At 39.9% G+C, this 13,947-nt stretch overlaps 1 protein-coding gene across 10 annotated transcripts in view; it reads right to left on the bottom strand.

Annotated features, from left to right (window-relative positions):
- Positions 1-13,947, bottom strand: part of Phactr2 (phosphatase and actin regulator 2) — a 271,825-nt gene that overhangs the window by 29,318 nt on the left and 228,560 nt on the right. For all 10 annotated transcript variants that reach the window (XM_021259313.2, XM_021259314.2, XM_087190061.1 and 7 more), the window contains 3 exons: positions 11,771-11,927; positions 6,455-6,510; positions 1,866-1,927 (listed from right to left, as the gene is read on the bottom strand). In XM_021259313.2, coding sequence (XP_021114972.2) covers positions 1,866-1,927; positions 6,455-6,510; positions 11,771-11,927 — 275 coding nt within the window. The remainder of the gene's footprint in view (positions 1-1,865; positions 1,928-6,454; positions 6,511-11,770; positions 11,928-13,947) is intronic.

The following is a 13,947-nucleotide window of genomic DNA, read 5'->3' as shown; positions in this document are numbered from 1 at the left end:
TTGTTTGCATAAGTGCACGTATAATAAACCCTGCAGATGCTCTCTAGTCAAAAACAGCCCCTTTCCTGGACCTCAGTTTCCTCCTGAGTAAAACCAGAAGTTGAATTAAGTTCATGCTGAGCCAGGCACGGTGATGCAGGCTCAACATCCCAGTACTTGGGAGGGCGAGGCAAGAGGATCACCATGAGTTTGAGGCCAGCCTGGGCTACATAGTGAGGTCAAGGCCAGCTTGGACTACATAGCAAGACCCTGTCTCAAAAAAACAAAAACATCAAAAGAAAAAAGTTAATGCTGTAATAGTCAAGAGCTCCCTAGGACTCCCGGAAAGCCAAGATCCACATCCTGAGCCCGAGTGAGCTGCGTTATGGCAACTAGAGCTCCTTCCGTCCACAGGGAGCCCTGGCAGGCACTGGGCAATGCTGGGAATAATCTGGGTAGTCCTGCTACATCTGCAGTGTCCCCCGATCTACACAGCCAGCTTCTCCTGTCTCTGTGGGGGAAGAGGACATAAGGAGGACCTGCCCCGGGCCAGGGAGTGCGGGGGTGGGGAGAGCAGGAGCATGGCCTCATCCAGGGCCCAGGGAGACTGAAGAAAGGGTCTGTGCGTCCGAGGAATGAGCCGGGAGCAGTGGATGGGGCTGCTGCTTGAGTGCAGCGGTGACTTAAGGGCCACTGACTACTCCAGAGCCTCCCCAGAAGCTGAGGGCTCACTGTCTCAGCTCAAACGCAATTCGACATTAGGCGCTTTGAGAAAAGAAAGAAATGAATTAAGGATCTCTTTCTCTGGAAAACCAAACCAAACAAACCCAGTCCTAACTTTTCCATAGGAACGGAGTGTTTCCTGTACCTGCCTGAGAATGCTTTCACTGGGCACTCGCAGACAGACCTCAGAAATGTGGGTCAGGCCACACACTTGACAGCAGCATCATATTTCAGTCACCCTGCCCTTGTCCAGATAGGAAAGATCTATCTGAAGAATTACCAAAAGGGTTTATACTGAAATATAAACTCTAACGGTGCTTAATTTTTCCAAAGACTATTATTTTAACACAGAAAAAAAAGTCATCCCTGGAATCAGATTTACATTTCCATGAAATACACAGGCATAGTAGCCTGAGTTTTGGAAGGAAGCTGTTTGTCAGTTTGGGTAGTACCATGGCAGGTGGGCAGGATGGTCAAGCTCACTAATAAATTACCCAGGTCTAGGCCAGGGATTGAGCTCAGGGGTTCCACTGCCTGCCTCGCAAGTGCAAGGTCCAGGGTTCCATCCCTGGTACCAAAAAAAAAAAAAAATTACCCAGGTCTCAGATGGGATGGTGGCAAACTGTCACAGAATGGTCACAAAATAACCTCACAATACTCATTAAATAGCATTTACAAGACTAAATGGAAAGTGTCGGCACTTTTGAAGCTATAGCTTTTAAAATGGAAAGATCTACACTGAAATGTTATTAATGGCTCTCTAAGAGGAAGATTTTTGTGTAAAATTTTTTGTCCCTTTTTGTGCTTCAAAAATTTTTGATACAGAATATATATTTTCTTTTTTTTTTTGGTACCGGGGATCAAACTCGGGTCCTTGCACTTGCACAGCAGGCGGCGAAACCACTGAGCTAAATCCCCGGCCCAATATATATTTTCGTAATCAGTAAATATAACTGAAAACCTTTTACCATTTCAAAATTAACATAATACACAAATCATATTGTGTGTATTATGTTGATTTTAGTGTCTATGATTATTTAACAGATGAACAGGAATAATTCTTCTTAAGCATCAGATTTACAGGTGGAGAGTGGATTTGTATTAAAAACAAAAACAAAGTGTATCTCAACACACACACTCATTAACAGTTATGATTTTTTCACCTTCCGGCTGAGTCTACGCTTAAGTTCCATTTTGGCTTCCTGTTCTTCTTCTTCATTCTTTTCTGTTTATAGAGGGGAGAGAGGCATAATGATTTAGTTACTAATGATAATTTTATAATCAGACTATTCTATCAGGCCGCAATTATTTGACTCTAACAGAAATCAATCAAACACGCCACTAAGATCTTAAAAAAAGATGTCAACAGGTTTTTCAGAAAGACTGATCATATACATATTCACATATACAACTATGTGTATATATATGACTTTTTCCTTGTAGGATTGATTCATTTATTTTACTAATTTTAAACGTTTTGCTTTCTGACTTCCTACTATTATGAAAAGAAAAGAAATAAAAAAGAAAAAAGAAAAGAAAAATAAAAAGGAAAAGGAAAAGATCCCAAAACACAAGCATGCCCACCCTCTGGTGAAAGCCTTCTTTCTATTGCTGGCCTTCTCATGGGCCTGTAAGTACAATTTACCAGAATTCAGAGAAAACTTTAGTTCTGCATCTGGCTTCATGTGAAAAACCTGAGGCATATTAAAAGAGCAAATTAGAACCATCCGATGCATGTCTGTGCTGCTGATTTCCATTCCAATCCAACCAAAATATTTGATCTGCCTTCCTCAGTTTCCATAGAAGCAGAATGTAAGCATTTCTTTGGCCTCTGCTTTCATACCAGAATGTTCCGAATGGAGTGATGGTGTACTGTGGGTGGGAATTATTTATTTTCTTGTGGCTTTAACTTTCCAAAAACTAGCATTTCACCGAATAGTACAATTTAATGCTAACAGATGGGTTTTTAAAAATGTCCACAAGTTTTAAAGAAACAAACACTGCTTTAGGCTTTATTGGTTGCTTAGCTGGGGAGCTCTGTTGCTTCCTGCAGCTTTTCATCTGTTCAATAACTGAGCATGGATTTTACCTCTTTGATGCCAATGCTTATGAAAGATACGTTGTAGAAAGTGCTATTATGAACTCTACTGAAGGAAAACCACATTTTACAACAAAAAAGCCAAAGAAGAGAAATCTCTAATATGCAAAGGTAATTGTTTCTAAGAGTTCAAATAGACTTCCCAATACTAAGATTATTTTTATAAATGAAATAATATTTAATATTTGCAACTTTTGTAGTTGAACAGCCTACATTCTCTATAAATTTTTCCTTTTCTGGATAGGAAAGAGTGTTTACATTTCTCTGAAATATTGATTTTTATTAATAAGAATGGGGATAAGAAAGAGTATGATTTGATTAATAAGAAAGGTTATTAATACAGAGTGAACATAAATTGAAATTACCCACAGGACAAAAAAATACATGAAATGTCAGACAAATTTGGGTATAATTTAAATCTCTTACTATGAACATATTGTAGGTTTTCCCAATTGCTTCAAAAATGCATCTTTTCATACCATTAAAATATATACATAGTTTTAAATAATTACATGAGTTGTATAAAGCTTGTGAATTATCAATTATACATAACAGGAAAACAGGTTCTTGTGATTAAAACCAAGGCTTTAAAAGGAAAAAATTTTGATCATATTATTAATAAAAAGAAAAATATAATCCTTAACATATTTTACTGAATTCTTCCTATATAGCCATTATGCTACATTTTTAAAGATACTTTTCAAAGACAAATACTAACAATAATAAAAAAGATATCTAATATTTCCCAAAGCTAAGATATGCTGTAATTATCATTAAATATGCAAAACGTAATTTTCTCAGAGAGAATATCAGTTTTGCTTTATTAAGCACACTGCAAACTAAGTGCCAGTCAGTGATGTTTAAGAAAAAAAGGGCCAACTGCAGTTAAATAAACAGGATTTTACCATCTGGGAATCCCTTTTGGACATCAGGAACTGACTGCCTTACACTTCCCATGTTCAAAACTGTCCTTCTAACCAAGCTGGAGGAGGGGGGCGAGAGGTGGAGATACAGCAACCTCACTACTCCTCTGCATCTTCTTAAATAGTCACGTAAAATCTCTTACAAAGAGTCCAGATTAAACTGAACAGTGGTATTTAAAATTGCACGGAGTTTTTCTGTTTCACCTATTATCATTTTTTCTTAACACCAAGGATTGATCTCAGGGCCTTCACAATGAGACCGAGTCTCGCTAAGTCACCCAGGCTAGGCACAAACTTGCGACCCTTCTGCATCTGCCTCTGCCTCCCAGAGTGCCAGGGTTACAAGTGTGCACCATTTCTCCCAGCTTCTATTTCTTTTTAATTCATTAGACAATGAATTATAAGGTAGGATGTAGACTTTTGTGGGCCCTTTAAAGAGACTGAAGGGATATTCATGAAGGAAGAGGCACAGCTCATTGATAAACTTCGTTCTCAGTACCTCACTCAGAGGGGTGGACAATTGCGGAGTAACCAGGAAGCATTTCCCATAAACACAAAAACAATGCCTGTGGCTTAATAGCAGCACACACCACAGGAAACCTGCCTGGCTAGCCGGTGCTGCCCTGACATTTTATAGATGAGCTAAAAGAGAAAGCATGGCAATATCAGCAACTGGAGTATTACATATTCTCCAGTCATCAATTCAGATAATTGTGCTCACATGAAGCCATATGCTTGTGGGTTTGTTTCTCTTTTTGCTGTCTTACATTATTTCCATGAGGGTGTTTTTTTTTTTTTTTTGGTCTGTTTGTTTTTGTTTTTTGTTTGTTTTCAGTACTGGGGATTGAACCCAGGGCCTTTGTACTGAGCTACACCCCCAGCCTTATCCTAAACAACTCAGGGCAATCCTCCTGCCTCAGCCTCCCAAGTGCTGAGATTACAGGCGCACACCACCAGCATTGGCTAAAGTATGAGTCCTTGAAAACCACACTATCACATACAGATTTTTTTTCAAATAATCAATCATGTTGCTTTTGAACAAGAGCTGGAGAAGGAACATACAAGCAAGAGCAGTCTACGTAGAAGAATCCAGAGGCAACTGAGCTGAGTGCCATGTCTGTAAGCAAAGCAGTTCTGCTGCTTGTGACTGCAGAGCAGACAGCCTGGGAAAGTGGGTGGAAAGAGCCTCCCCCTTTCGTCTGCTTCCCCTGGCCACACATTCCTGTGTCAGGAGACCCTTGCCAGTTACCGCCTCTCCAGACTGGAAATGTGCCTCTCGCTTCCAGAATCAACATGAACTCAGAAGGAAGTGAAAAAGGCCCGGAGTCAAGTCTGAAGTTGACTTTGGTGTTTTACTCATTCCTGCCCCTCCAGGAAAACAGGGTATTCGGGCCAACACAGCACTTAAGATCAACATGCAATAAATTTCTGGATCCATGAAACAGTTCCTCAAATAACCAAACTCCAGTGTGCTTGGCACCTTCATCTCACAGGAGCAGGGAGAATCACCCAGAATTCACTCTCCCCCTTTTTCCCATAGGTACTGCCTCGGGCATCGAATAAGACCTCCTCTCTGGGTATGGAGCATACTCCGCATTTGAGCTCACTTAAAATTTAATTCAATAAATAGCTCTCAGGACCCCATTATTGAAAGCAACGAAGCTTTGGGGTTTTGCTTGGTTGTCAAAATTAGATGTTGCTTTCATTGTTCCTCAGAAAAGCTAAAACACACGTTGATCCCACACGTTGATCTCTCTTTTCTAGCCATGACTTTCCTCTTTCAGGCCGGCACTTCTACACACTGACAGACACCCAAATCTTTCCTTGGGTTGTATTTCACTTAAGATCAAAAACAGTCAGAAAAAAAAAGCCTTGTGAGGAAAAATGATCCCACAGACTGGGTAGCTGGTGCTCCTCCCACTGCAAAATCCACATTATTGGGTTGCTTTAGTTATGGTAACTGTTGTAAAATATGGGTCATCAGGAGGCCATGTGAACCCTGCAAGCCTGTTGGAAAGGATTTCCCTCTGGCCAGTGGCTGGTCATATTGTAGTTAGTGCTACCTGCAGTTCTGCCAATCTCTGTTCTTCAGTATTTCCTGTAATAGAAAAGCTCTTTTGAAACTGGGTTAATAGAAAAAACTACAGCCAGGCTCCATTTGAAATTATCTACTCTTAATTCACATCGATATTTGATGGCATGACAAACTGCATTTCTATTGGAGCTTTATTATATACTACCCTGCAAATGAGACTAGAAAGAAAGACAGAATGGAAAAATTAAGTAGGAAAATGAATGGAGAACTCTTTAAGTGCTGAAAAACTATAACTCAAGAGGGAACCAGAGTTATCATAATAAAGGAAAATGAAATGGACTCAAAAATTCCTCTCACCAGAATTTTGTTTTAAACTGAGTAGTTTGTTAAACCTAGCAACAAATTGTATTATTACTAATAATATAGGAATGTTTATTTCCTTGTAGATTCTTTGATCTTTTATCTTTCCCAGAAACAATGGTTATGACCACAACTCCAGTCTGGGGGATATCTGGCTCAAAACTACAAAATGGAATCTAAAATTCAAGAAATTAATTTTAAAATCAGAACAACATCTACATATAACATAAATGGGCCATTTCAGTCAGTTGTGAGTGAACTAAAGTGTTACGGTCTCCTCCTCTGAAGCAGCCTAATAGTTCCCAGAGGAGTCATCGTCTAGTATGGGACACTCACGTTTTAGGATATTTCTTTGCTCCAATTCTTCCGTTGTGGGCCTTTGGCTGAGTCTCCTAGGATGACAAAAAGTACACTATGCATTACAAATGAGTTTCTTTTAGTGGGAGACACAAAATAAAATAACAGATAAATTTTTTTTTTTTTTGGCACCGGGGACTGAACTCAGGACCTTGCACTTGTAAGGCAGGTGGCAGAAACACTGAGCTAAACCCCCAGCCCAAAGCTAGATTTTCTTTATGTTTGGAGAAATAAATATCCATTTTAAACCAATAAAACAAAACTTTCCTTTCCATCAGTTTGGAGACTCCACACTGTGGCCGAGACTGTGAACTATCCCCCATCGTCCATCCTTCCTCTTAGTCTTAGAGACAGAACTGAGTCTGAACTGGGCACCTGCTGGCCAGGTTTGGTGATGTGACTACAGTTTTGCAATGGGACACAAGAAAGGTGACGTTTGTAAGTTCTGCCGTTCACCCTTAAAATGACTGTGTGTTCTCTTCTTTCTCCTTTCTTCTTCCTCAGGCTACAACGTGGATGTGGTGCGCGAACCATGCAGGTCTACAGGCTAGAGCTTAAACATGGTGGCGGGAACCAGCTTTGACCATGCAGATGAGACTACTCAAGGGGACACATGAAATGAAACCTGGGTGCTAGGGTGGCTTCTGGGAGTTGGGTTCTGCACCCACACTGGATAGCTCAACCACCTCTGGGCTGTTAGGTGGAAAAGAAAGAAAGACACCTTATTTGAACCTTTGTACTTGCTGGTCTGTCACAGAGGCTTGGCAGCTGATAGCCCAATTAATATGCAGGTCATTCAGGTCTAAAACTGGTCACTCTCAAGAGTTCATGCCAATTCAGGAATCACTCAGTCTATGCTCAGTGTTTAAGTGACATGCTGCTTCAGGAACCTCAAATGAATACATGATACAAAATTAACTGAGACAGAAAGTACCTTCTCCTCTACCTTTAAAATAACTGAGATTTGTTTGGGATTAATAGTTATCTATTGGTACACAAGCGCAGAAGGTCCTAATAACCCTTTGTAACTTTGTTCTTGGTTCTCTTTACATGATTGATTTGTTATTAATTACAATGGAAAACTTCTCTAGTCTGCAGGCTGAATCTGTGCAGTTCACGCTAACAGATACGAAAGGTAACATAAGATACTACCAATTCAAAATGCTGTGACTATGACAGCAATGGTCTGAAGGATTGATAGGAATGATATTTTACTATTAATTTTTTGGGGGGGTACCAGGGATTGAACTTGGGACCTTGCGCTTGTGAGGCAGGTGGCAGAACCACTGAGCTAAATCCCTGGCCCAGGAGTGATATTTTAAATGTCTCATTAAGATTTTGTTAAAGATCAATCTTCATCAGAGCTACCTTGATATCATATTGAGTAACTGAGCCCACAGAGAACCCAGGGAATACCTCTGCCTCCATTCATCAGGTTCTGTGCCCTCCATACTCATGTACACTGTATGGCATGTCTGCATGGTCAATGTATTGGATGCTATTTTCTGCCTCAGATGTACCATCCCTCTTTTTTTTATGGCCTTTCCTTCTGGACTATCTTCCTCTCCTTCCTCATCCACTGAAATCTTACAAATGACTAAAACAGTACCTTGAAGGTAGGTGTTTGACCGTCCTTGTAGTAAGAAGTCAAATCTGTTACTCTGTCCAGATAAAATGTCTGTACACAACTATGCTTGTACTAAAGGACTTATACATTTTGGATAATTATAAAGATCATCACAGCTACTTTTTATTTATACTTTTAAAGTCCCTGGCATTGTGCTAGGTGCTTCACTTACAAAACTATTCAGCAAGGTTGCAGCCAGCTCCCATTTAGTAGATGAAGAAATGAGAGACTACTTAACATCCCTGAGATAAAACACTAGTGAATGCTAGAGCCAATATCCCTACCTACATTCTTTGACTTAGATATTTGCTTCCTAAAACTGGAAGTGTGGATAAGATATCTTTGAATGACAGATATTAGTTATGTCCTTGAAAAACAATTACGTAAAATTTACATATTAATAACCATAAAAATTTTTATACATAGAGTCTATGTATATATTTACAAAGGCTTTCAAATTTTTGGGGTTGCCATAGAATCCTAATTCATTTGGATAGTTAAGACTTGGGACAGAGAATTTCCCCACCCACCCACCCATTCCCAATAAACACCTACACTTCCCTGGCGCCCCCTAGGGGACATCCGGGAACTCTTGATGAAGCAGTTAGAAAACTGATGCTCTTTCAGATTCCATGGTGTCAATTTTTCACGATGCTTTTTTTTGGTACCAGGGATCAAACTTGGGACCTTGTACTTGTGAGGCAGGTGGTGAAACCACTAAGTTAAATCCCCAGCCCCACGCTGCTTTATATCAATCCCATTTTTAGCATTCGGTTTAATTTGTCATAATAAACATCCTTGTAAAACAAAATTATAAAAAAATCTTTTTGAATTATTTCCTCTTTTATAGCCCCCTCAATGGAATTAACATGCAAAGAAGAAAGACTGCTTTATGGTGGTTCTCTTGTCCTATTGTTAAACTGCTCTTCAGAAATACCGAGCAAGGACAATGTATGCATGTCCTCTTTTCTCATAAACTTGCCAACACTGGCTTTAATTTTAAAATGTGCTTTACTTGTTTAAAGATGTGTAACAGCTTAAATTAATAGTAAGAAATATTTAATTTTATCAACTGCTTGCTGTGACACAGGCACTAAAGGACCATAGCGAACCATCTCATTTACCCCACATAAGCTCTGGGATAGCTGTTTTCCAGGTGGGGCGGAACAAGGGCTCTCTCCTGCCTTGTTTTAGATACTGTATTTCTGCCAATATTTTTGCCAGTTCTGGATAAGCTCACACCATGACTTTGTTGCCAGTGCCCTCAAATCCAGGCAAGTGCTCTACCACTGAGCTGCATCCTGGCCCACACACTTGGATTCTGAACAGCCATGTTTCTCATTCAGTGCATCACAGCCTCAAACGTCTTCCACACCTGCTGCACAGGGTCCCTCACCCTGTCTCGGTGAGTGATTTTCCTTTGGCCTGTGCTGGAAGAGATGACATTTATTTCTGCGTGGTTTCATTATTTGTTACTGATGCCCTGGTTCTCTACTGCACACCTATTACCTGCACATCTCTTATCCTTCAAGCTTCATGCCATGCACACATCTGATAACCCTGGTTGTTGGATGTTCCTCATTGATAGAAATGTTTACTCCTTGTCTTTCTCCACTTCTTCATTTCTTCCATCATAGTTTTCTGGAAATGGATTTCTTGGCCCTTGCATTAAATGAATAGTTGAGTATTTAAAATATAGTTGTTGCTACTAGTGTGAATGCAACTCTCGTGTTCATTGTATTCTCTTGCTATATGTCAATGATAACATAAATATAAATATACTGATTTTTATAGATCTTACATCTGTGAACCTGCTGATATTATTATGTAGCAATTTTTGGTTAGTGTCAGAGTGTTCTAGGTATATAACTATATATAATATCAATATTTCTGGCCTATAATTTATTCCTTTTATTACTGAAAACATTTCTGACTAGACTTAGTACACGAAGGGTGGGGAACCTTTGTTCACTTCTATTTCTCTAGGAAGTGATTTTAGTGTTTCTCCATATACTAAAATGTTCAGCATAATTTAAAAAACACTTCTGATTAGTTTAGGATTTTAATAAAATAACACAAAATTTTCTTTAATGCCACCTTGACATGCATTAAGATGGGTATATGCTTCTTTACTTTTTTATCCCTTGCTACACTGAACTATAATGATATTCTTTAGTGTTAAGGAATACATGCTATTTGCATTATTCTTATACGCAAATATTCAATTGCTTAAATTCTGATTCACAGAAAGGGCAAAAAAAAAAGTAATGAAAAAACTTAGAAGCATACACCTCTGTTACATGGTATAAAAAGTATAAATTAGGAGACTATAAAAGAAAGAAGACTGGGCAGAGAGCGCGGGAACAGAAACTCTAGCCCTGGTTCTGATACTAGGTAACTGCTCACCCCTCGGAAATTTCCTTCATCTCCCTGGGCTCAGCAGGCTGCCATTTTCACTTGGCAAGATGAAGAGTTAGATGTGTAAGGTCTTTTGAATTTGAATCCTTTAGTCCCCTTCAGTCTTCTTTATACCAATACTAGCTCTTTCTTGAAGTTGGCAATGGTAAAGTTTAGGGCTGAAGTGAAAGACAGAGCCCACTGGTAAACCCCTCGAAGGTTCTCCCAGAGTACTGGGGAGAATTCCACAGCAGGGGGACCCTTGGCCTCTTCCAAGCTTCCCCTCAGACAGCTGCTGACTCTGACATCTTCCTCCAGGTCTCACACAGGAAGGTCCCTGGGGCTCGTCTTCCTGTGGAGGAACAGCCCACAGCCTACAGAAGTCTTGTGCCCACTGAACAGGGATGCCCTGGTCATACAAGCCTTCTACTACCAGGCAAAGATAACAGCTTCCTCCCACCTCCAAACCCTGTTCTTGGATTCCAGACTGCTTCCTTCTCCCAATTATGCACCCAGTGCACACACACAGTGGGAGAAGTTGGCAGAATGACAGTACCTGCATGTGCTTAAACTGACCATCAAAATCGAGAGCTTTGGTGGGAATGCTCACTTCTATCAAACTGTCTGTTAAATGTACCTCTAAAGTCACATGTGGCAAAAGCAGAAATCCTACACAATAGGAGGAGATGTCGGATAATCCACTGGGTTCAAGTTAAAAGTGGAAGGTTTTGCTAGGGGCTACGGTTTCCTGTCTTGGATGAAGCCAGGTCACTAGGCTCACAGCCCATGGGGCAGAAGCTCACGGCATTCACAGGAAGAGGTCATGGGATGGTCAACCAATCTGCTGGTCTGTGGGCCAAATCTTGCGTGCCACATTTTTAATAAAGTTTTATTGGAACACAGCCACATTCATCTGTTTATACATTATTTATGTCTGCTTTCATATTCCTGTAACAGCACAGTTAAGTAGCTGCAACAGACATTGCCTGGCCCAGCAAAGCTGAAAATAGCCAAATCAGATCTTTGTATTAAAATTGTTGACCTCCGTAGTGGTGCAGATTTGGGTGACCTGTGAGCCACCAGGCTAGCTGACCAAAGGGCAGGTTCTCGGAGCGGTTCACCATCCAAGACGAACTTTAAAAGGCCTGATGGGCCAAGGGCACCCGAACACAAGGAACTCACAGTGATCCCAGTAATGCCACCTCGGAAGGAAACCTGAGGAGAAAGCCAAGTGTGAAGTACTAAGTGCTGCCCTAAGTGCCAGCAATTACCTCACCAGCTTGGTTCCAATTTGCTGTCGGATTTCCTGCCTCTCTTCTTCAGATGTTCGCTGCAAGATGTTTTTGTCCTCTAACTCTTTCTTCGATGGTCTGTTGCCAAGCTTGATGGCAAGAGTATCCCTTCGTCGTATCTTACTGGCCAAAGCACCTGAGGATTAAAAAGGCAGAAATGCAGATAAAGCAGCTTTTGGCCAGCAGCATACATGTTACTCCTGGCACAGATTTTAAATAGGACACAGGTGGAATCCTTCACACACATGCAAGAGGGGAATCTTAACTGACCTAAGGGAACAGAGATTGTGAGTTGGATGTAGTTCATTTTGAAAAAAAAATGAAGAACTATTTTTCAATTGTTCTGAAAAACAGTGGAACACCACATAAAAACTTTGAAGTATCACCTCAACATTTGGAAAGAGACAGTTGAAGTTTATTTTCCTGATATAGTAGATTGTGGAAATTACTGATGGCACAATGGCTTTTCTTTTTCAAGTTTGAAAAAGTTATTCCCTTTCCTTATCCTGTACAGTTAATCCTTGTCTTTTCCTTTCCTCTACTTCAACATCCTGCTGGCAAACAGTCTACTGATTATACTAATGTTTAACCCCTGTTAATGAGGAGCCTTTAAAATATCTTCCCAGGGGCTGGGATGTAGCTCTATGGTAGCATACTTTCCTAGCCTGCACAAGGCTCTGGGTTCAACTCCCACTACCATCAAAACAAAACAAAACAAAACAAAACAAAAACTCTGCCAAATAGATGACAATCATTTATTTATTTTGGCTCTGTACAAGTTGGAGGGAATTTGACAAACTTCTGTTTCATCATTACCCAGTAATAACTTTTCACAGTGTATAAATCCCTCCCAAGCCATTCTGCTCAAAAGTTTTAAAATGTAATGGTACATTCTAATTCTCTCAGTTACACATAAATGGCGAACTCTGCCCCACTTTAGTACCGTTTCTTCCTAGATCCTGTCCTACCTTTCAGGGATGAGTGATTTTTTGCTGTTGTTGTTTTCTTTTGGTACCAGGAATCGAATTCAGGACCTTGCACTTGAAAGGCAGGCATGGTGCCACTGAGCTAAATCCCTGGTCTGAGTGATTGTTTTTAATGCTAAAAAGGTATCTGTCCATTGAGAATTCCTCTCAATCCAAAAAGAAATCCTTCTTCATTTTAGTGGGAGTGGTATGACTGTGGGACTCAGTAAGGAGATTCCTCAAAAAACTAAAACTAGAGGTTCCATTTGACCCATCTATTCCCCTTCTAAGTACTTTCCCCAGAGTTAAAGATATCATACCACAGTGATATATGAATACCTGTGAATTGTGCTGCATAATTCATAACAGAAAATCTTGGAAGCAGCCTATAGGTCCATCCACAGATGAAAAGATAAAGAAAATGTGGTGCAGTGTTTATACACAAAAGAGTACTACTCTGCCATAAAGAAAGATAAACTTGAGTCATTTGTAGGAAAATGGATGCACCTTGAGACCATAATGTTAAGTGAAGTAAATCAGACATATAACTTAAATATTGCAGTTTCTCTTATGTGAGAAACTCAATATGTAAATAAAGTATAAAATAAAAGACAGACAATAGGAAAAAAGAGACAACAAAGTTATTGTAATCCAGCATGGATAATGTATCAAAAGTGTACCTTAACTTAGTGTAATTATATTATGTGTTTTATGTTTTTTAACCTGTTAATCTATATGTATGATAATTAACTTTATAAGGACTTATAAGATAAATCAATGAATGTGATGCTGGTTAAAAAAAAAAAAAAAGAGGGATGGGCCAGGGATTTAGCTCAGTGGTTCCGGCGCCTGCCTCGCAAGCGCAAGGTTCTTAGTTTGATCCCTGGGACCAAAAAAAAAGAGGGAGAAGCGAAGGGGAAAAAATGGATTAGATGTGTTATGTACATGTGCCAATTCTCTATGATGAATGCAATCATCATGTCCTGCAAACATGAAGTAATAAAAATTTTAAAATTAAAAAAATAAAAAGGTATTTGTCATTTCTGAATATTCCTCTCCTCTCTTTAAACTTGTAAAAACGTTGAGTGCAGTTCTCTAACACTGTGCTGAGCAAAATCAAGGCCTCCTGCTTGATGCTCTGTCTCCATGAACAACCTGGAGTGGAAGGGCCACCTCTGATCTTCCGGAGTG

The sequence above is a fragment of the Heterocephalus glaber genome, unplaced genomic scaffold (assembly GCF_053883595.1).
Source record: "Heterocephalus glaber isolate CG9 unplaced genomic scaffold, H.glaber_assembly_v1.0 deba00001550, whole genome shotgun sequence".
NCBI classification, from domain to species: Eukaryota; Metazoa; Chordata; class Mammalia; order Rodentia; family Bathyergidae; genus Heterocephalus; species Heterocephalus glaber.
Note: the sequence above shows the minus strand (reverse complement) of the source record. Positions and strands in the feature narration are given on the sequence as shown.